The 22,040-nt window shown below is 40.6% G+C and overlaps 1 protein-coding gene across 2 annotated transcripts in view; it reads right to left on the reverse strand.

Moving 5' to 3' along the window:
- LOC124264353 (CAP-Gly domain-containing linker protein 1-like) overlaps positions 1-22,040 on the reverse strand; it is a 133,174-nt gene that overhangs the window by 14,352 nt on the left and 96,782 nt on the right. For both annotated transcript variants that reach the window (XM_046699111.1, XM_046699117.1), the window contains 9 exons: positions 20,334-20,471; positions 19,802-19,896; positions 13,284-13,404; positions 11,677-11,729; positions 6,257-6,374; positions 5,200-5,377; positions 4,612-4,664; positions 3,122-3,246; positions 1,797-1,963 (listed from right to left, as the gene is read on the reverse strand). In XM_046699111.1, the coding sequence (XP_046555067.1) occupies positions 1,797-1,963; positions 3,122-3,246; positions 4,612-4,664; positions 5,200-5,377; positions 6,257-6,374; positions 11,677-11,729; positions 13,284-13,404; positions 19,802-19,896; positions 20,334-20,471 (1,048 nt within the window). The remainder of the gene's footprint in view (positions 1-1,796; positions 1,964-3,121; positions 3,247-4,611; positions 4,665-5,199; positions 5,378-6,256; positions 6,375-11,676; positions 11,730-13,283; positions 13,405-19,801; positions 19,897-20,333; positions 20,472-22,040) is intronic.

Consider the following 22,040-nt stretch of genomic DNA (forward strand, 5'->3'; position numbering starts at 1 on the left):
TAAAACAGTGTTATTTATTCTGATTCCAAAAAGAAACATGTTTGAAATCATCTACCCCTTACTTCCTTCATTTGTATTTCGCTTCCATCTTTGTGTATATGGTTTGAATGACAGGTACCCTTATCATCACAAGAAGACCTACTGTCAGGTGTAACAAGCCCAAGAGAGACGTTCAACATTGCGTCTCGTAACAAGTAACACAGAGGCGGCATGAAATTGCGGAATGAGCAGATTGATGCGGAACAGGATCTCTTCTTGATGCCACAAGACTTGAATGCACGCTTCAAAACGTTTGTTCATCGTCACAGTCTTCCGTTGAGTGGCCAAACACTGCAATGCAAAATGAGAGCATACCTGGGTGGCTTCACAGGGCAGCATGAGAGCAAAATGAAAATAAAAATATTCAACTGCTTCAGACAGACACTTTTTTACTTCAGTTTCAGGAAGTCTTTAGAATATGAGAACATTGCTGAAATTTCTTACTTTCAAACATTGTTTTGCTGTACACTAGTGAATTACTTTACATTTAAAATGCATGAACATGATAACTGTTTTTAGACAAACCCAAAATACACTCAGAACAGAATTTTGAATGCATCTTACTGTCAGAATTATATACTACAGATATGACTACAAATTAACACTATTATCATAAGAGTTATGATGCATTAAATTTCTTTTCTGAAAATCAAAATTTATGAGGCTAAAACATAACATTAAAAACATGGCTGCCAAATCATGTTGTTATATTTTTACTTTATCTTTTGATCCAACATTTTATAAAACTGAAGCAGTTGAAAAGGGCAAAACATTAATGTGCAATAAACATGTTAATCACGGAAAACTGCTCAAATGTGATATCTAATAAGGAAGTGAGAGAAATGCACTATGCACATAGCCACAAGGCAATGAGTCGGCACAAATATAGGAACACTACGACTGTTGCATTAGATATGAACATGACAGCTGTTAATACAACCATGACTGAACTGTGTATGTCCAAATAGTTAGGGAGAATATATATGAGTATCATGCAAATGACTGTGAGATTGAAATGGTTTCTAAAAGTATTTTTCTTCCCAGTGTTAGGTTGATGTTTTCTGTATACGTTTTTGACACATTTTTTATACTTGTGCAAATGATGTGATAGTTCATTTTTCGCACCATTTAATGCACTGCAAGTTACATGTAACTTTACATAGTTACAAAGTTTACAAACATTATGTAATGGTTCATTCACTAGGCTGGACCTTCATTGTGTCAGTCTAAGTAATGGGTGAAAAACGCTTAGGTGAATATCATTAGGTTGTCAACAGAAACAGAACTGATTCTCAGGTACTGTTTATCTAACATCAATCACCATGGGTCTGATTGTTCTGAAAATGATTGCTTTTTGTGGACTGGAAGTTAAATTCTTTGTCACCATGAAGAAAGAAAACCTAAATGCATTCATTTTTGCTACTGTAGCCATGCAAGATGATCAAGAACATTTACTTTCATAACGTAGTCTCTTTTCCTGTATCAGAACATGCTTACTTAGTTTAATCCTGTCACAGAACATAGGCAGATGACCATTTCTTACTTCATTTTGTACCTTCGGACATTCTTATCAATCCCAAACACACAATGCCTCATTAAAATTTTGAGGACTAAATCCTTATTTCTATTAAGAACGTCCCTGAAAACACTCCTTATGTATGTATATACTGACAATCTTCTCAACATATCATGTATAAATCAAACATACCAACATATTGATGTATAAATCTCAGATTCCATCTAGTCCAAGCACCTACCTTCACAGATATCACAGTAGGGGAGTGTTGACTTCCTATCGCCATGGTATTGCGTGGGTGGGGGACTATCTGACATGGCCTGTTTGGGGCAGTCATCAGTGTCGTGGAGGTCAAACATATCGCAGATATCACAAAACAGACGAGGGGCTGATCGTGGACGAGATGGTCTGTGAGGAACAATCATTCCATGTGTTAAACAGGTTACCTGTCATCTGTTATGTTTGTTTGTTGATTAACGCCACACTCAGCAATATTCCAGCTATATGGCAGCGGTCTGTAAATAATCAAGTCTGGACCAGACAATACAGTGATCAACAGATTGAGCATTGATTTACTCAATCGGGATACAACAACATGTGTCAACCAAGTTAGCGAGCCTGATCACCCGATCCCATTAGTCGCCTCTTACGACAAGCATGGGTTACTGATGGAGCTGTGGCAATATATCGTAGTATCGATAATCGTGATACTTTATCTGACGTATCTTATCGTGACATTTCCGTATCGTCACACCTCTAGTTACTGAAGACCAATTCTAACCCGGATCTTCACGGGTCTCATCTGTTATGTGTGTTGACTGGAGCATGTTGTCAACTGGTATATTATTGCCACACTGATAACACTACAAGTACTGGAATAGTATGATGACAGGAGTCACAGTTTCCTCCCATTCTTCAACATAAAAACCTGAAGTGCAGAGTGCATGAGAAATCATAAGAAAATAGAGGGAGGTAACTCTGACTATAGTTTAACATGTAAGTGTGATTGTCTACAAGAGGTGAGGTGAGGTGAAATTGGGTTTAACGTCATGCTTGAGAATATTTCGCTCATATGACGATGTGCATGCTTGTGTATGTGTATGTGCAGCTGCTTGTAATAGCCCAGACTGAAGCTGTTTTATAGTGCTAGCTCACTGAGATACCATGCCGCAGTGAAGCATGAATACCCCACTCAGACACATCATACTGACTCCGAGCCGACCAGTCTTTGTTGTACCCATTAATGCCGAGAGCCAGGCAGGGACCATCAAATACCATATTTTAATGTCTTTTGGTATGATGCAGTTGAGGATCGAACCCGCGACCTTCTCCTCTCCGGGCGGACGCTCTAACCACTACACCACAGAGGCAGTACAATTGTCTACAAGAGGCATATTTTATAAACAACTGCCATACGTCAAGATTTCTTCAAATCATTACCCCCCTTAAAATGTCCCATTACCCTCAAGGGATAGTTCCCACTGAGAGAGTGACTGATCACTACAGATACTCTGCTACTCTCCCAGTTATGCCATGTTCAAGATGTCATGAAGCTGTTGAACTCACGAGATGTCCATGCCCTCCACAGCGTCCCCATTATCATAGACTCCGGCCTCCATGGCCTGGAGACGCACTTTCATTTCTTCGTTCTTCCTCTGCATGTCCACGATCACGGAGTTCAAGAATTCGATCTGAAACATGATGCATCACTGGCTGCCATCATCAGTACACCACACAATGCCATTACATCCTAGGATCAGTAAGACTATTTAAAGGCTATCTGTCTGCCACAGCAACTCCTCATGATGTTGTTCTATCTTGAAATATATAAAAGAAGGGCATGAGAGATGCTTTCAGCAATATTCCAGTGGCCAGCCATACCAAAGCTTAGGAAACAAATACTAGGCTACACTCGTAGTACCCACACATTTCATTTTTCGAAGTAGGGCTTCAATGATTCGGTTAAATTAATCGAAAATCAAATCTGACACCTTAGGTTTGATTTTCGATAACTATTATCACTATTTTGATTCGATAATTGAATACCTGTTTAAATTATTTCCACACAGCCAGAACGTAATTCTGACTCCAACTCGAGCAGTTTCGAAGGTTGAACTAAGGCGAAACGTGATTGGTTGACACCGGGCTAACTATCAAATGAGAATTGTTATTAGTAGACATCACCAAGTTGATGATGGATTTCACACTAAAAAAGTCACCTCGAGTTAAATGAAATCTGATAATGTTACTTGCATGAAGAATCGAATCAAAAATGATCGAATTGAAAGTCCAATATTGAAAATTGAAGCGAATCAAGGTCTGGGTGAATCATTGCAGCCTTATTTCGAAGTTCAAGTGGCTCCATTGCCATCACCCAAAATAGACAGGATACTAAGTCTTCATCATAATTCAACATATGCACCTGCATCTTCGGAAAGTTTCCACTTGTAATAGTTCTTTTTCATTGAAGTAGGTCACATGGCTTTCAGCTCTCAGGAAAACTTGGTCAAGATGCTCATGAAATCTAGCTCACTGCTTCATGAAGCATTAAGTGAGTAAATTGGATTAAACCGGATTTGAAGGTGAGGTGAGGTGAAATTGCTCATATGACGACGTGCATGCGTGTGTTTGTGTATGTGCTGCTGCTTGTACTAGCAGCAGACTGAAGCTGTTTTTTATAGTGCTAGCCCACTGAGATACCACGCCGCAGTGAAGCATGAATACCCTACTCAGACACATTATACTGACTCTGAGCCGACCAGTCCTTGTTGTACCCATTAATGCCGTGCGCCAGGCAGGGACCAGCAAGTACCATATTTTAACGTCTTTTGGTATAACGCATATTTTAGTTACATCACTTCAGGTAAGCCAAATGTCTCAGGAGACATACCATAGACATTTACTACATGGGACATCAACGACCATTATCAAACTGCATCTTGAAACGCAGGCCATTGGCTCACTGGCTCATCAGAAGTGTTAAAGACTATTTCCCTAACACATCCACGTGCAGGCCCAGCTGACCAGAACATGGAAATATTTAAGCGAGTACACACCTGTTTGTCAGATGCCTCCTTGTCCGACTGAAGTTTAGCCACCAAAGGATCACCTACAAGTTTAAAAATACATCTTCAGGAACAAAGTACGCAGATAAACTCAACACACAACTAAAGTATCAGAGTACCAAACAGTACAGAAGCCCACCATTGGTGATCGTTGTTGTCTGTGTACTGGTGAGCTAATTGGGCCAGCATTTTCTCTCTTTGCATACTGCCTTGAAGTAATGTTCAAGCAAAGCTGTTAACCTATAATTAACAGAAGTGTTTCTCTCGTCTAGCTGTAAATTCACATAGAGTGACAAGACATTAAACAACATTTTACTTATCTGACAACAGATCCTTCACAATCCTAAACACTATTTCAGCCATATCCCAGTAACTTAAACGTAAGTGTTTGGTCCCTGTAATAATAAGGGCTCTCTTAGGGTTCAATAACTCACAACCACAAGGTCATACATGTGAACCAACAAATCAGCACTTCAGTCAGTTCCAGCAAAGGCTTCTTAGAACCTTCTCTGACCAATATTCCCAGTCAAATACAGTCCCCTTGAAAAACACATGAGCCATGTTGACAGTTCCTCTCACCAGCAGTGTCACCAATGTTGGTGTTGTTGGCATTGTTCTGACTCTCCTTGACCGTAGACTCGAGGGAGTGGATTTTGTCAAGAAGTTGGTTCCTTTCAGCCTCCCTCTCTTTCTCCAGACTTTGCAGAGATGCCTTGTAGACTGACAAAGACTGATTCTCAGTCTCCAGGTCACCAACCTGGAACATTACAACCAGATAACACTTGTCATGGCAGCCAACAATGTTCAATCTATCAATGCAAACTATAAGTAAACAAATGGGCCAGACAAACCAGTGATTGATATCATGAGCAAAACCCCACAAAACTGCAGTACCGTGACAAGCAATCTACCAAGTCAGATATACACTACATTGTGTTGATACATCTTAACATCGGACAAACCATTTCACCTCTTTGTGTGGAAACATCTTAACTCTGGACTTCCTATTCCCCTCTTTGTGAAGAAACAATTAACAACAGTTAGCCTATCCATACCCCTTCTTGCAGAAAATTAACCTCAATATAAGACCACCTGTTCTCGCCTACCTGTGTCTAAAAACGAGACCAGTAGTAGATTAAATGAATGATGTCTTATTAAATATTCCCGGTATATCAGTCACCTGAAAATTGTTAGGTATCCTGATTTTGTTTGTTGATTAAAGCCATTATTACAGATAAATGACTAATTCTGACCCAGATCTTCATGGGGGTGGGACAAGCAAGGGTAGCCGAAGACCATTTATAACCCAAAGCTTTACGGGTTTGGTAAATTGATAGATTGAGCAATGGACTGACTGACTGAGTTTGGTTTTACGCCGCTTTTAGCAATATTCCAGCAACATCACGGCGGGGTACACCAGAAATGGGCTTCACACATTGTGCCCATGTGGGGATTCGAACCCGGGTCTTGGCATGACGAGCCAACTCTTTAACCACTAGGCTACCCCACCGCCCCTTGAGCAATGGAGGAAATAGCTGGTACAATGACACATAGCCAGCTAGATTACAGATTGTGCCAAATGCACTTGAGGCAGGAACATGAAGGAAGCAAAGGGACACTAGGATCTGCCACCCACCTTTTTCTTGTAGGAATCAAGCTGGGACTGGTTCTGGGTGAGATCCTTGGCAGAGTTGTCTACCTTGGCCTGGAGCTCTACTTTGGCACACTCCAAGGAGGCTATATCTTCACTAAACCTGAAATTCACAGATAAATGAGTTACTTTAGGTAGTTTTAGTTGATTTTTAGTTCTGAAACACCGTTGGCTTGATTGAAGTATCTATGTACCACCACTACTAGTAGAAGAGTTCAGTGTGATCCTGCTTTGAATACACAAGTTAGCCTGTACCAGATTTCCAGTCACAGAAATGTTGGATGTAAGCCTGATGTGGGTCAGGTCACAGTTGTTCACCATTTAGATGAAGAGCATGAGGTACAAGGCTCACAAACCAGGAATACTCGTCAGGCAGAATTGGGACTTCAAAACCATGATCATAGGTTTCAGGCATTTCCATTTGATGCAACTGTTCACAGACAAGTGCTGCACCTTGATGACAGGGTGGCCCTTATCTGGGCACATTTGGGATCTGAAGCTAGGGTCTGAAGCTAAGGGACATAACTCTATACAACTTACTGTGTTCAACCCTCCACCCCAATGCCCTTGTCAGTTTTCAAGTAGGAATTTGTACAGACTAGGAATTTGTATATGGAATGAACCCGGCCTTCAGCTTGACAAGTATCAAAAATTTGTATATGGAATGACTTGACAAGTATCAAAATATAGCAATAAGAACTGAAGAAACAGTCCCATGCTGACAAGTAAATGATGGATATGTTTCCAATAAATTTACTGCCACTTATGTTTTTAGCCTTTATATTTATGTTTTCTTTGAGCTATTTCTCCAGTTGCTGTTCAAATTCATATTAATCGTTTCCTTTAAACTGCAATGTTTAATACTTTTTAATGAAATGCTTTCAAATGATTTGAAAAAAAACCTTGCATGTAAAATATTTCAAAGGGATTACATGCACAACTTATTTAGAACTTGCAAATACCATGCATGCTACAACAATTTTCAGGAATCCAACATAACGGATATGACAACATGTTCACACACTGTACATACTGAACCAGGAACTGACCATGAATAAACAAGATACACAACTAGAATCAGACAAATGTTTTCTCTACAAACATCCATGCTACAGATACACAGACAGAAGCATGATATATGGCAAGCGACATGGTAACATGATGGGGTGCTGGTGTTTGTTCCAATGGCAAGAGATTCAGCAATGCTAATAAAGTAAATGCTAACATATATTTTGTCTGATTTGTTGTTTCAGCACTATTCCAGGTATATTATGTCAAACGGTATAAAGAAACCACTGTTGGATCCTATGACCAGCATCTAATTTGGTTGATATACAATCATACAATCACCAAGTTGTCATGGCGACCCCTCCCATTACTACAAGCATATCAGTTAGATTACTGAGGATGTAATTCTGAAACCCCTCAGGGAAGCTACGCAAAGCCTTTGAAGAGTTCCATGTGGAACCAGGATACTTCATACTGGGTGAGTGAGTGAAAATAGATTTACAACACACTCTGCAACATTGCCATATCCCAGTGGCCTGTCAGGGTATTAAGGTATGATCCAAGCTATCTCGGCCACAACCATCACACACAGTCAGGTCATTCACTCCTGTCCCCTGATCCTCAATGTAGTCAAGACTTCTGATGGGAACTGGACTCATGTGGATGAGATGTCCCCACAGGAAACTTCTCTTTAGTTGCTTGGTAGCTGTTTAACACAGCACTCAGCAATATTCCTGCTATATGGCGGCAGTCTGTAGATAATCAAGTCTGGACCAGACAACCCAGTGATCAACAGCATGAACATCGATCAACACAATTGGGATACGATGACGTGTGTCAACCAAGTCAGCGAGTTTGACCACCCGATCCTGTTAGTTGCCTCTTACGACAAGCATGGGTTACTGAAGACCAATTCTAACCCAGATCTTCACGGGTAGTACTTCTCTTTAGACGTGAATAGATCTTGTTGCTGCTGTAGTCAGCTGTGTGAGTATAAACCTGCTAATATCTTAACACCATATTTCAGGTAGATACTGCTGGGACAATATATTAATACACAAAGGAAAATATTTTGTACCCAAAATGTGGTTACTTGGAAATTAGTTGAACGGGACTGTCTGAAATATTTCAAGTGAAACAAATTATGGCTATGGAGTACTGTCTCTTTATGAATTTCATGACTGTCCCCACAGGAGGTAACTCATTGAAGTACTCTCCATATACTGCAATCATTGTGGCCATGTGACCCTATTTGTATCAGCTCTTGACAAGCATGGGTACTCAGTCTCTTCCTTCCAAGCATTCCCTGTGTAATATCGATTAAAACAGTAAAGAAAAATCCCACAACCAAGAAGAAAATAATGGTGTTATGTTGGATACCAGAAGATTTAGGATATACAGCAGAAGTATGCAGTATTGCAGTATTGATACATAATGTGCAAACAAGGTTCTAACAAGCATAACACATGTACAGCATTGATATCTGGCTGAGAAACTATGAGTGAGTGAGTGAGTTTAGTTTTACGCCGTACTCAGCAATATTCCAGCTATATGGCGGTGGTCTGTAAATAATCGAGTCTGGACCAGACAATCCAGTGATCAACAGCATGAGCATCAATCTGCGCAATTGGGAACCGATGACATGTGTCAACCAAGTCAGCGAGCCTGACCACCCAATCCCGTTAGTCACCTCTTACGACAAGCATGGGTTACTGAAGATCAATATTTAAGCCGGTCCTTCAGGGGTCTGAGAAATTATGATAAAGTTTAATGTCACATGACTACATATAAAGTCAGGTCACATTGTAACCATCCGATCCTCTGACAAGATGACTGGTGATGACTACAACATCTCTGTCCTATCTGGCGCCATGCTGATGGCAAGACATCATTGTTGACACAAACACTGGGTTATGCTTTCCACAGTACTGATAGAATATGGCTCAGTGATGCTTTGATCTGTGTTACACTACAGCATGGTGGACTGGTATGGTAGGTAGCCTGCTGTGATAAAAGCATCAATAGAGTATCAACAGTCAAAAGATGAGAAACTACAGATACTCCACATCTCCAGTGAGTATGCCCCACTGATGAAACAATGATACCCATTCAGAACATGGTGTCACATTCATGTTAAAATACAACTAGAAGCCTGTCCATAAACTTTCAACCATGATGAACCCCCGCAGCTTAATTCCATGCTCAAGTAGCAGGGTCAGTCCAATACCAGAGAGACACAGTGGAAAGGTGAAGGTATTAATCACACGATCAATACACCATTGCATCACCCAGTGCTTCCCTTAATGTATCAATATCATGTCACAACATGACACAGTGACCGTCCAGAGTAAACACATGTTCTTCCCTAATTCTCTGTATAAGTAGTGGAGATAGAGAGTGAACATTAACTTCAATGTCTGGGGAACTGGTCTACCATGGAATCTTGAGTGCGTGAGTATGGTTTTACACCACTTTTAGCAATATTCCAGCAATATCACAGGGGGAGACACCAGAAATGGGCTTCACACATTGTACCCAAGTGGGGCATCAAACCCGGGTCTTCAGCATGATAAATGAACGCTTTAACCACTATGCTACCCCACCGCCCCATGGGATCTTGACCAACAGTGTTTGGAAATCTTGGTACAGAACAAAATTCTGCTCCACATTTAATGTTAAAGTAAAATGTGGAAAAATACTGTAAAAACAAACCGAAAGGACTCAATACTGATAAAAGTAAGCATACAATTAGGAAAACAGATGATGTAAATATGAACCAAAGTGAACCACAACCCAGTGTTGCAAGTGGTTATCATGTTGCCAGTAAAATGGTTGGTCCATCAAAGGGATTAGTTCCAAGCAAGTACAATCAACTACAACAGCAAGTCGACACTAAAAGAGGAAGCATCTCTATGAAGTATAAACAGCATGCACCATTCTACATGGTAGTGATTGTCTTACCATGAACAGACAATGTAGTTTAGTCCACACAAGGAACACAGCAATCAGAAACAGGACATGTGTTAGACACAATCATCTTACATTACCCTATTTTCAGTTACATTATCAGTCAGCATTTCAGATTGAATGGTAAGTGCCACTGATGATGTTTTAAACATGTGATTGACTTGACACATTGTATATTGTCTAACATACACACTGTGAAACTTGCCATGTGAAATCCAACATGAGCTAGTGAGTGGGTGAGTATGGTTTTACACTGCTTTAAGCAATGTTCCAGCAATATCACGGTGGGGGACACCAGAAATGGGTTTCACACATTTTACCCATGTGGGGAATCGAACCCAGGCCTTCGGCGTGACGAGCCAACAGTTTACCCACTTGGCTACCCCACCGCCCCATGAGCTAGTGAGTGAGAGGGCAAGTCATAACACCACCATGAAACAATGTTTCAGTTTTGTGACGGTGGTGGTGTCAGGGTAAAATCCAAAGTAGCACATGCTGAAGGTATTTAACCCTTGGGCTGACTAACTCATAATGGAGTCAAATCTGTAATTCAAACCCATAAACATGGGATCCTGGCACAATGTGGATGTCCAGTGAAATGTGGCACCTTGGACAGCTGTGGTCATTCCTGGCCCCTCTAAGCCAAAACATTTGAAACTAGTACAATTAGTTATCAAGCAAAAACTGATGAGTTTATTTACTTATGTTATCGCAAATGAGGTCTTATGCAAATATTTATTGGTATGGTGTCAGAGAATTATATTTACTTCATGAAAAGAAATAAATGAAACTGGAAATAAGATTCTGAATTTTTGTTGTTGTGATGGTCACACTGAGAATGTAATATATCAAGGTCACAGAATGTTCTTTGTACCTCCATACAATGCTCAACCTAGCAGATGAAATCAACTGAAGACAGTATTCAGGTATTACCAGAATCGTTTAGAATTTTGACTAAACACAGATGGTTGGGACTGTGCGTTTTACCTTAATGATAAATTGTAATTGTACAACAGTCCTTTAGTTAAACAGAAAACTATATGCTTAATGTAGCTTTAATTGCATCTTTTTCAACAAATGAGCAGCATAGCTGTTTCCTAATTAATCTCATCTGGTCTACGACTTACTGAAGATGCAGTGAACACGTAATTTCATTTTAGCTAACTCAGACAAATAAAGAATGTTAACAGATGTGAGCTAATAGTGTCACACGTTTATGACAAGCTATGTTACAATGCAGATGATTAGACTTCAGACAGCAAGCTATAGACACGTCACAGTTAAACATGTGTCCTGTATTTAGTAATTAGTGACGTTAATCAGCACAGACAAATTAAATCTGCATTTACATTGTACATCAGCAGAAACATCTGAACTAACACACATAGCTTGATATATCACTTGTTTTTTGTATAATTGACAACACCAACCTTTTTTGGCCTTCTTCCAACTCCGACTGAAGCTTCTTGGTTTGTTCTTCAAGCTGAAAGTAAAACTTGCATGCTTCACATGTCTCATCTTAAAGCTTAGATGCAACCAACAAAATACACATAATTAAAACACAATTATCATTTACTCATGACATATACATTGCTGATTATGAGAAAACAAAAAAACAAAATTGTAAGCGTACAATTGCAAATCAAAAGTGCAATATTTTGTACATGGGTTTACTACCCTCGAACCGAAGCACCTGTTATAGCAAACCCAGTCAGAGCGGGTGGGCGTGCACTTAAGTGTGACGAAGCCTTTCATTGGCTGGTTCATTTGCCGATACGTTCAGGGTGTGTATAGGGATCCCGGTTCCAGCCTAAATTACTGCGCATGCGCTATGTGCACAGCACAGCTGCTGAAACCACTTTTCAACCCAGCTCGGTTTTTTTAGTGACTCGTTTGAATTCCAATTTCGCGGGACTTTTTTCATCGCGTTATTTTTCAACTTTATAAGTTGAATTTGCATTTTTGATAATTTGTTACTGTAAGTCCATACCGAAAGGTATCAGAATCTGCAAAGTTGTGTTTTGCGTTGCATGTAAGCTTTAACCTTCAAGTTTCAAACTGAAACACCTAGGACACACAGGTTGATTTTTCTCTAAATATATCTACAGGTACATTGCAAACATTAACAAAGAAATGTTACAATATAGTCCTTCAAGGATGCAATGCCAAGAAAGGATCTCACTATTGTGTTAGAAGATAAGTCACATTACTATTTTGCTGTATACAACTGTATAGAATCATAATTATTTTCTAAGAAACTAAGTATATGCTATTTGTTGTATTGTGTAACTTTAAGCACTATCTCAGCAACAGGAAACTAGAGACTGAAGGAAATGAGTGAGTGAGTTAAAATGTTACATCGCATCGGCAATATTACAGCCACATAGCGATCTGAAGGAAATGAGAAACCACCCATTGAGTTTCAATGACATGAAATAAGCAGAGATACTGATCACCTTATTTAATGGAGTTACTGCTTTAGATTCTATCGGTTTGTTGTTTATTTGTAGGTGACTTTAAATCATCCAGTCTCAACCATACAATCGACTTATCAAAGGATGAAAAAGTATGGATGTCAAATTCTGTAACATGAAGGGCATGACATTGTGGAGTATATTCTTACTCCTTCCTCATCTGCTCACATCTACATATCACTTCTAACTGCCATTCAAACACTTTAATGCACTGATTGATATTGTGAGAAATGATCCACACTATCAGAGTGGCTCGCAATGAACTAACCCGCTGTGCCTGATCACACAATTCATTTGGTGGTGTTTTACAAATAAAAAATCTGATATGGAGTCGCACAGGCTTGGATTCTCGTGCGTTGGTGCTATCCCGACAGCTCGTCGACAACACTTCAACTTCACGATCATAAAGCGATTGTGAAAGTGATATCGTCCTCGTGGTTGGGTAGACTGTCAGTTTTACCTGAAGTCATGGCGATGCATACTATAGAAATAGGACCTATCCTAGACTGGCCTCCCCACACCATTAGTGTAATGACCTAGTCCAATACAGACACAGCAGCTACCTTTTTCCTCTCCTCCTTGACTAGCTGCGACTGCTCCAGCTCGGCCGTCATCTTCAGCTTGTCAGCCTCTGCCTGCTTTAGGTTGGCCTGGACTTCTGTCAGATGACGCTTTGTGTCCTCCCTGTGGACATCAGGCAAGTGGTCAGCTTGTGTGTGAGCATGATCACCACTTTCACCAGTATTCAGTTATGTCACTGTATATCAGTCAATTATCAACCTAACAATTCTTTATTTACTTGTGGACATTACAGATTTTCAAACAAAACCTAACAACATATGTGTGTCACATAAGTGCCTAGAAACAAGCATAAAAAATATTTGGAGTAAAATTGATATTTTATACTTATCCTGACTCATGCTCTTTTGCTTGTCTTCTTCTTCTAAGTAACATAGTGGAACACTTGTATCTCCCTAATTGAAGCCCTTCAATTTAAAAATCACTAATTAGTATTCACCACGAGTTACCTCCCTTTCCACAAGCTGAACGAGGGGCCACCTCTACCCATGTGCCTCACTCTCCCTCATATACTGAGCCCAACATTTGAATTTACAGGGAAATCCAAAGTGTTATTTGGGGAGGATGGGAGGGCTGACCTCATGAGTCAGGATAAGTATAAAATATCAATTTTACTCCAAAAATTACATATTTTTCCCTTATCCTGACTCATGCTCTTTTGTTTGTAGCATCCTAATGAACGGAGGTGGGAATATCTAATACTTTGGATTTTAATAATTAGTGATTTGAACTGTGATGATTGTAATAACCCCATGGGAACTTCATAAAGGCACTGAACTGATGAATTCCTGCTGCTAACTTATCAGCTGCCATATAAAAAGGTTATTACCATGTACTTATTATGATAAAGCATATATAACATTAATACAATGCTTAAGACTAATAGACTTAAGCTTGTTAATATGCTAGTATAAACTCCTTAGAATTTGTTAGCTAAAATACTTTAAGATATAACATAGTACTAAGCTTAAGATATGATTAAACTTAAGCTAATTATATAATAGCAAACTCTTTAGAGTTTGTTAGTTAATATACTTATATGATATAGATATAATGCTGAGCTTAAGATATGAATAAGCTTTAGCTACATATATAATAGCAAAACCTGTAGAGTTTGTTAGCTAATATATTTTATAATATGAGTATAGCACTGTGCTTAAGCTTATAATTAACTTAAGCTACATATATAATAGCCAAACCTGTAGAGTTTGTTAGCTAAATATATTTTATAATATGAGTATAGTACTGTGCTTAAGCCATAATTAACTTAAGCTACATATATAATAGCCAAACTCTGTAGAGTTTGTTAGCTAATATATTTTTACAATATGAGTATAGTAGTGTGCTTAAGATATAATTAACTTAAGCTACATATATATATAGCAAAACCTCAGAGTTTGTTAGCTAATATATTTTATAATATGAGTATAGTAGTGTGCTTAAGATATAATTAACTTAAGCTACATATATAATAGCAAAACCCGTGAGAGTTTGTTAGCTAATATATTTTACAATATGAGTATAGTAGTGTGCTTAAGATATAATGAACTTAAGCTACATATATAATAGCAAAACCCTCAGAGAGTTTGTTAGCTAATATATTTTACAATATGAGTATAGCATTGTGCTTAAGATATTATTAACTTAAGCTACATATATAATAGCCAAAAAACTCTGTAGAGTTTATTAGCTAATATGTTTATAGAGTAACCATAGTACTAAGCTTAAGATAAGATTAGACTTAAGCTAAATGTATATAGCAAAATAAACTCCTTAGAGTTTATTAACTAATATACTTTTATGTTAAAAACATAGTACTGACCTTAAGTTATGATGAAACTTAAGCTATATATATATAATAACAAAACTCCACTGGTTTTGTTAGCTAATACCTTTATAATGTAAATATACTGCTTAAGATATGATGAAAACTTAAGCTAATTGTATAATAGCTTAAAAACAACCCTTTAGAGTTTGTTAGCTATGATATAAACCTAGTATTGAGCTTATGAAGGAAAACTTAAGCTACATATATAATAGCAAGAACTCCGTAGAGTTTGTTAGCTAATACATGTTATAATGTAAACCATAAAGCTTTAAAATATGATGAAACTTAAGCGAAATATATAATAGCAAAACCCTCTTTTAGAGTTTTGATAGCTAATATACCTATATGATATAAACATAGTACTGCGCTTAAGATATGAATAAGCTTAAGCTACCTATATAATAGCAAAACTCCTTAGAGTTTGTTAGCCAATATATTTTAATAATATGAGTATAGTACTATGCTTAAGGTATAATTAGCTTAAGTTACCTATATAATAGTAAAACTCCGTAGAGTTTGTTAGCTTAATTAACTTAAGCTATGTATAAAATAGCCAAAAACTCTGTAGAGTTTGTTAGCTAATGCATTTATCATGTAACCATAGTATTACTCTTAAGATATGAATAACTTAAGGTAATATATATAATAACAAACTCTGTAGAGTTGTTAACTTATATATTGTATGATGTAATAATCATAGTACTGTGATGATAAAAGGAACTTAAGTAAATTATATATAGCATGAAGCTATTTAGTATTGTTATAAGATAAGTAAAAATCTGTTAGATTGACTTATCTTCTCGAGGAACTGTCAGCCTGTTGTGCAGGACCATGGGATCGAATTGGTGTATACCTGAGACGCCCTCGGTGGTGATATCTCTCAGATAATGGTTTGCAACCACCATATCGCATTTCCAGAAATAAACCTCCATTATTTCAATCACATTTGTGTAGAACAATTGTAGAAGTTAGCTATAATATCATGAGTATTAAGCTCATGGAGGGTCGGAATAGGTCCATCCGTGATATGCACGAGTATGACAGTTCTGATCCAAATGGAGATATAGTACATGAGACTTCACTCTCATGCGAAGTTGATGATAGAGGAAATAATCTGTTGCATTTTTTTCCTCCTGTTTGGTTTGGTGGAGATAAATTTACAGTGCTCTTGCTGGCCATCTTGATAGAATCATCGTATCATGGGGTCCAAGTATGTCATCCAGGCGTGTTCATAAACCTCACTTGTGAGGTGTTGGAGCACTATATTCATATCCCCAGGTTGGGCGGAAATTTCGCTTTATTCTCCAAACAGAAGTTTAGTAGGTTTACTAACCATCTAGTTGTGTTAGTCGCTGATGAAATTCAGCTGTAGTCTGAAACGCTGTGGATTTAGATCCACTTGTATCTTTCGCCTAGGTAATTCGGCTGAGAAGTCCTTGACGATGTAGGTGCACAACCAGGTGTGTCTGTCCTCGCTGAACTTTATGTAAAATCGCCTTGACTGCCGCATCCCTCGCCTTAACTTGACAGGGAGGTCTCTAACTTGAAGAAAGGCAGTCTAATCATGAATGTTCAGGTTAACTGGACTGTAATGAGGCTTTGCCTGCTCACTGATATATAGTTGTCACTTGTGACGTAAGTCTTGAACTGTGAATAGAGATCGACCTCTGTGTAGGTCGTTGTCCTCCGCGGTCCAATCAGAACAAGGCATTTTGATTCTGTATAATACCCGCTGTGATGTCACCGGTGTAGCGGGAAAACCCACCTTGAATAAATTCTTGTCGCCGCTGATATTAGCATAAACGCCGGTCTTCACCGTGAGCTTCCCGGGTTATCCGAAAGTGACCACGTTTCGAGGGTTAATGGTAACCGCTGAAACCCTCCGCCAAATATCTCGGGCCTGTAATTTTATGCTGGGTAGGTTATTTTCCTGGTTGTCGGAAAGTAATTTCAGTTTTGAATATAATTCGACTTCCTTTATATATAAGGGTATAAACAACTTGCAAGTTGTGAGCTTGTAGACTGTATACATGAATGTATCGCCATAATTGTAGAATTAACGTTGAACTTGTTGTACATATTTCTTCCTCAGAAACTTTGACGCATTAAGAGTTATACTCGCTGTAACAAGGCTGCTGTTCAATTTCGATATTGAATTGTCTGCAGATATGCGTAATGATCACGCATGTAGATAATCGATCGCCGTCCGGGATTGTATATTAGCAATTTATAATGAATAGTTAATTTCTGTGAAGATCTATGAAATGTCGCTGACTAATAATACAGCCACGCTCTGTGTTGTAAATAGCCTGAGCAATTATCTTCGCAGAGGCTTATAGATCGCATCTGGCATACAGTTGATAATCAACTTATGCGACGCCTTGAACGGACTGACGAAAGTAGCTATATATGACGAAAGTGGCTAGTATATGGAAACCTTTGAGGAGACTTCCTCGTGAACGCTGAGACTTCGCTAAGTTCTCGGCATCCCTTCTAGATCTTCTGGGTGAAGTAGACTTGAGTTACTTAGCCTTCGCGACCATCGCTAAGGTGTCGAGTCAAAGCCCGATTAGTATATATATATATATATAATATATATATGAGCCGCTTCGCGGAACAGCCTCTGTGTTTAACAGGATGTGGATCGGGCTAAGCCTTGCCTAAGTAGGGCCGCGATGGATCATCTTATCATATTCAGAAGTCGGTTACTTAAGTCTGGTGATAAGTGTCTAATTGATCGCTCTAGATCTATTTAGGCCAGCTTAACATACCGCCTCGCCATGGATTCAACAGAACCAATATAATGCATTGTAGTTCTTATATTTGATATCGATGATCAACTTGTCTATGGGTTGATCTTCCTCGAGACTTGTGAGGGGAACGTTGATAGTTTCGCTAAGCTCTTGTATAGTCCCTCGATGTCCTTCTAGATGATGATGATCTGATTCAGGTGTCTCACAAGATGCCTTCGCTGAAGCTTCCTCTGCGTCCCGGTCCGGGGAACGACGATATGACCTTCGCCAAGGCTTCGGATGTCTGATGGTCCGAAGTCCACATCTAGGGATGAAACCGCGATAAGGTGATGATTCTATCCTGCTTCGCTAAGTCCTTCGCGAAGGCTGTACATCTAGGTTCTTTCCGCTTCCGCCAAGGCTGTACATCTAGGGTCCTTTTCCGCTTCGCGAAGGCTGTACATCTAGGTCCTTCGCCAAGGTGGTCCGTGACTTCCTTCGCTGGAAGGTGACATCGCCCTGGCTGCTACGCTGGACGGGGTGCCTCTGGGGTGTTGTTCCACGCTGGAGCTCTTCGCTGGTTCGACCCTGCTACCGCAGATATTGGTCCTCCATGATGTTCATAATTTGTCGATCATGTCTTCTGGGATGGTCTAATTTGCGAGGTCGCCGGTGCTTTATCTGCGTGTTAATGGAGGGGTCCACCGGAAAATCGTCCCGACATCAGTGTAGAGGCATCAGGCTGCATGGTGATCTCTGCTGATGTCGCTAGTAGCTGTCACCGGTCGCTTCTTGTGGCGACGCCGGGATGATGATCAGCTGATCATCGAGAGGTCCAGGTCATCGGCTGGAACAATCTCGCTGAGAAAGTCCTAGTAGACTTCGCTGATTTTCCTCAGAGGTCGACGCTGCCCTGGGTGTGCGACGCCTGGCGCTGAGTGTTGGTAATGATGGGACCTCAGGACGCATCATCGATATCTGCGCTGGTACATCAGGCTGCATGCTGATCTGTGCCGACATCGGTCAATCTTTGATGTACATCCGTATGATGACCGGCTGATCATCATACAGGCCCAAAACTCGGCGGGAACGGTCTCGGTTGTTGAGATGTAGTAGAAAACCCTCTAGTCTTCTGCTGCGACGATGGGATGTCTGGGGAAGCAGGATGCTTTTGAGATGGCGGACTACGCCCCACACCTCTCCACCACTCTAGCGAACACCACACGGAGGGGAGTCGGCCAACAGCAGTAGACTGGCGAGGGGTTCCGTGTATCAGTCATACTAGACTCTGCATACGCTGACATCTATCTGCTGTGCGTACAAACGCAAAGTAAATATTAATAAAAGGTAGAATTGGATAAATTAGTACCGCGAACTGCAATGTGAATATAATAAACATGGCCGCAGACATCATATTAAAGGCGGATCAGCAGCAGCATAAAAAACGAATCTGCAATAGTACAGAATTTTCATCAACGTAATCCACTGAAACAAACACGGCGGCCCCGTGACTAAACTGTAGAAAAACGACTAAATATCAATATATAATCGTTGAAGGATACTAGCTAAACCTCTATAGATGTCTATAACGAGGTAACTAACTAAATATAATTCAAAGGATATAGTGTGTCGGAGACACAGGCGCTCTCACGCCCAGCCTCACTGGGCTAAGAAGGAGAGAGTGAGGCACATGGGTAGAGGGTGGCTCTCGCTCCCGGCTTGTGGAAAGGAGGTAACTCGTGGTGAATACTAATTAGTGATTTTAAATTGAAGGAGCTTCAATTAGGGAGATACAAGTGTTCCACTATGTTCGCAAGAAGAAGAAGACAAGCAAAAAGAGCATGAGTCAGGATAAGGAAAAATAACCTTAACGTTCCAAGCTTTATACACCCATACACCTGGTAAATACAACATCCTAATTAAGACTTCTCAGGTGACTCACAAGTTTTTACTGAGAATGTTGCTGTCCGACTCAGTTTGTGATTTCTGCATTAATACTTCTTGCTGTGTGGCTGTTTCAGCTTTTAATTTCTCCACCTAGAGTGAAATATAATGAATGCCTGATGATCTTATATTGTACACAAACATTTCATTGAAAAAATCAGAACAGAATTTTGTTTTAACTTTCTTTACTGATAATGTTGCTGTGATTGTCAATTAAATGTTCCAGCATCACAGATCTTGTGGTCCAGAGGAGTGAGTGAGTGAGGTTGGTTTTACTCAGCTTTTAGCAATATTCCAGCAATATCACGGTGGGGACACCAGAAATGGGCTTCACACATTGTAGATATGTGGGGAATCGAACCTAAGACTTCGGCGTGATGAACGAAAGCTTTAACCACTAGGCTACCCCACCACCCCATGTAGTCCAGAGGTACTGAAAGCATGACAATCACAAGAACAGATGGATGTTTGACAGCCAAAACTAATAAATAAATAAATTGTAAAGCAAGCTGCTGAAGATCATCACTCACCTCCTTCTTATACTCGTCTATCTGCATGTCCTTTTTCTGTATATCTGCTTTGGTTGTCATGGCATCCTGTTGAAGTTGGTTACGCTCAGAGGTAACCTTCTCTTTTTCCGCTTGCACATCTTCACACTGCTTTTGTAACTGTGAACAGAACAGGTCATGATAAGATGGAGCACTGTGTTATGTACAGCTTTAACATGCCTTGTCTCTACCACCTCTACTCTGTACATTAGCCTCACCTCCTGCTTGGCCTTCAGTGCCCTGTCTCTACCACCTCTACTCTGTACATTAGCCTCACCTCCTGCTTGGCCTTCAGTGCCCTGTCTCTACCACCTCTACTCTATACATTAGCCTCACCTCCTGCTTGGCCTTCAGTGCCCTGTCTCTACCACCTCTACTCTGTACAGTAGCCTCACCTCCTGCCTGGCCTCTTCAGTGCCCTGTCTCTACCACCTCTACTCTGTACATTAGCCTCACATCCTGCTTCTTGGCCTTTCAGTGCCCTGTCTCTACCACCTCTACTCTGTACATTAGCCCTCACCTCCTGCTTGGCCTTCAGTGCCTCTGTCTCTACCACCTCTACTCTGTACATTAGCCACCTCCTGCTTGGCCTTCAGTGCCCTGTCTCTACCACCTCTACTCTGTACATTAGCCTCACCTCCTGCTTGGCCTTCAGTGCCCTGTCTCTACCACCTCTACTCTGTACATTAGCCTCACCTCCTGCTTGGCCTTCAGTGCCCTGTCTCTACCACCTCTACTCTGTACATTAGCCTCACCTCCTGCTTGGCCTTCAGTGCCCTGCCTCTACCACTCTCTACTCTGTACATTAGCCTCACCTCCTGCTTGATCCTTCAGTGCCCTGTCTCTACCACCTCTACTCTGTACATTAGTCTCACCTCCTGCTTGGCCTTCAGTGCCCCGGCTCTCACCACCTCTACTCTGTACATTAGCCTCACCTCCTGCTTGGCCTTCAGTGCCCTGTCTCTACCACCTCTACTCTGTACATTAGCCTCACCTCCTGCTTGGCCTTCAGTGCCCCATCTCTACCACCTCTACTCTGTACATTAGCCTCACCTCCTGCTTGGCCTTCAGTGCCCTGTCTCTACCACCTCTACTCTGTACATTAGTCTCACCTCCTGCTTGGCCTTCAGTGCCCTGTCTCTACCACCTCTACTCTGTACATTAGCCTCACCTCCTGCTTGGCCTTCAGTGCCCTGTCTCTACCACCTCTACTCTGTACATTAGCCTCACCTCCTGCTTGGCCTTCAGTGCCCTGTCTCTACCACCTCTACTCTGTACATTAGCCTCACCTCCTGCTTGGCCTTCAGTGCCCTGTCTCTACCACCTCTACTCTGTACATTAGCCTCACCTCCTGCTTGGCTCTGGCCTTCAGTGCCCTGTCTCTACCACCTCTACTCTGTACAGTATCCTCACCTCCTGCTTGGCCTTCAGTGCCCTGTCTCTACCACCTCTACTCTGTACAGTAGCCTCACCTCCTGCTTGGCCTTCAGTGCCCTGTCTCTACCACCTCTACTCTGTACATTAGCCTCACCTCCTGCTTCTTGGCCTTCAGTGTGCCCTGCCTCTACCACCTCTACTCTGTACAGTATCCTCACCTCCTGCTTGGCCTTCAGTGCCCTGTCTCTACCACCTCTACTCTGTACAGTATCCTCACCTCCTGCTTGGCCTTCAGTGCCTTGTCTCTACCAC

Source organism: Haliotis rubra, unplaced genomic scaffold, assembly GCF_003918875.1.
Source record: "Haliotis rubra isolate DU_JTF1 unplaced genomic scaffold, ASM391887v1 Scf1205, whole genome shotgun sequence".
Taxonomy (NCBI): Eukaryota; Metazoa; Mollusca; class Gastropoda; order Lepetellida; family Haliotidae; genus Haliotis; species Haliotis rubra.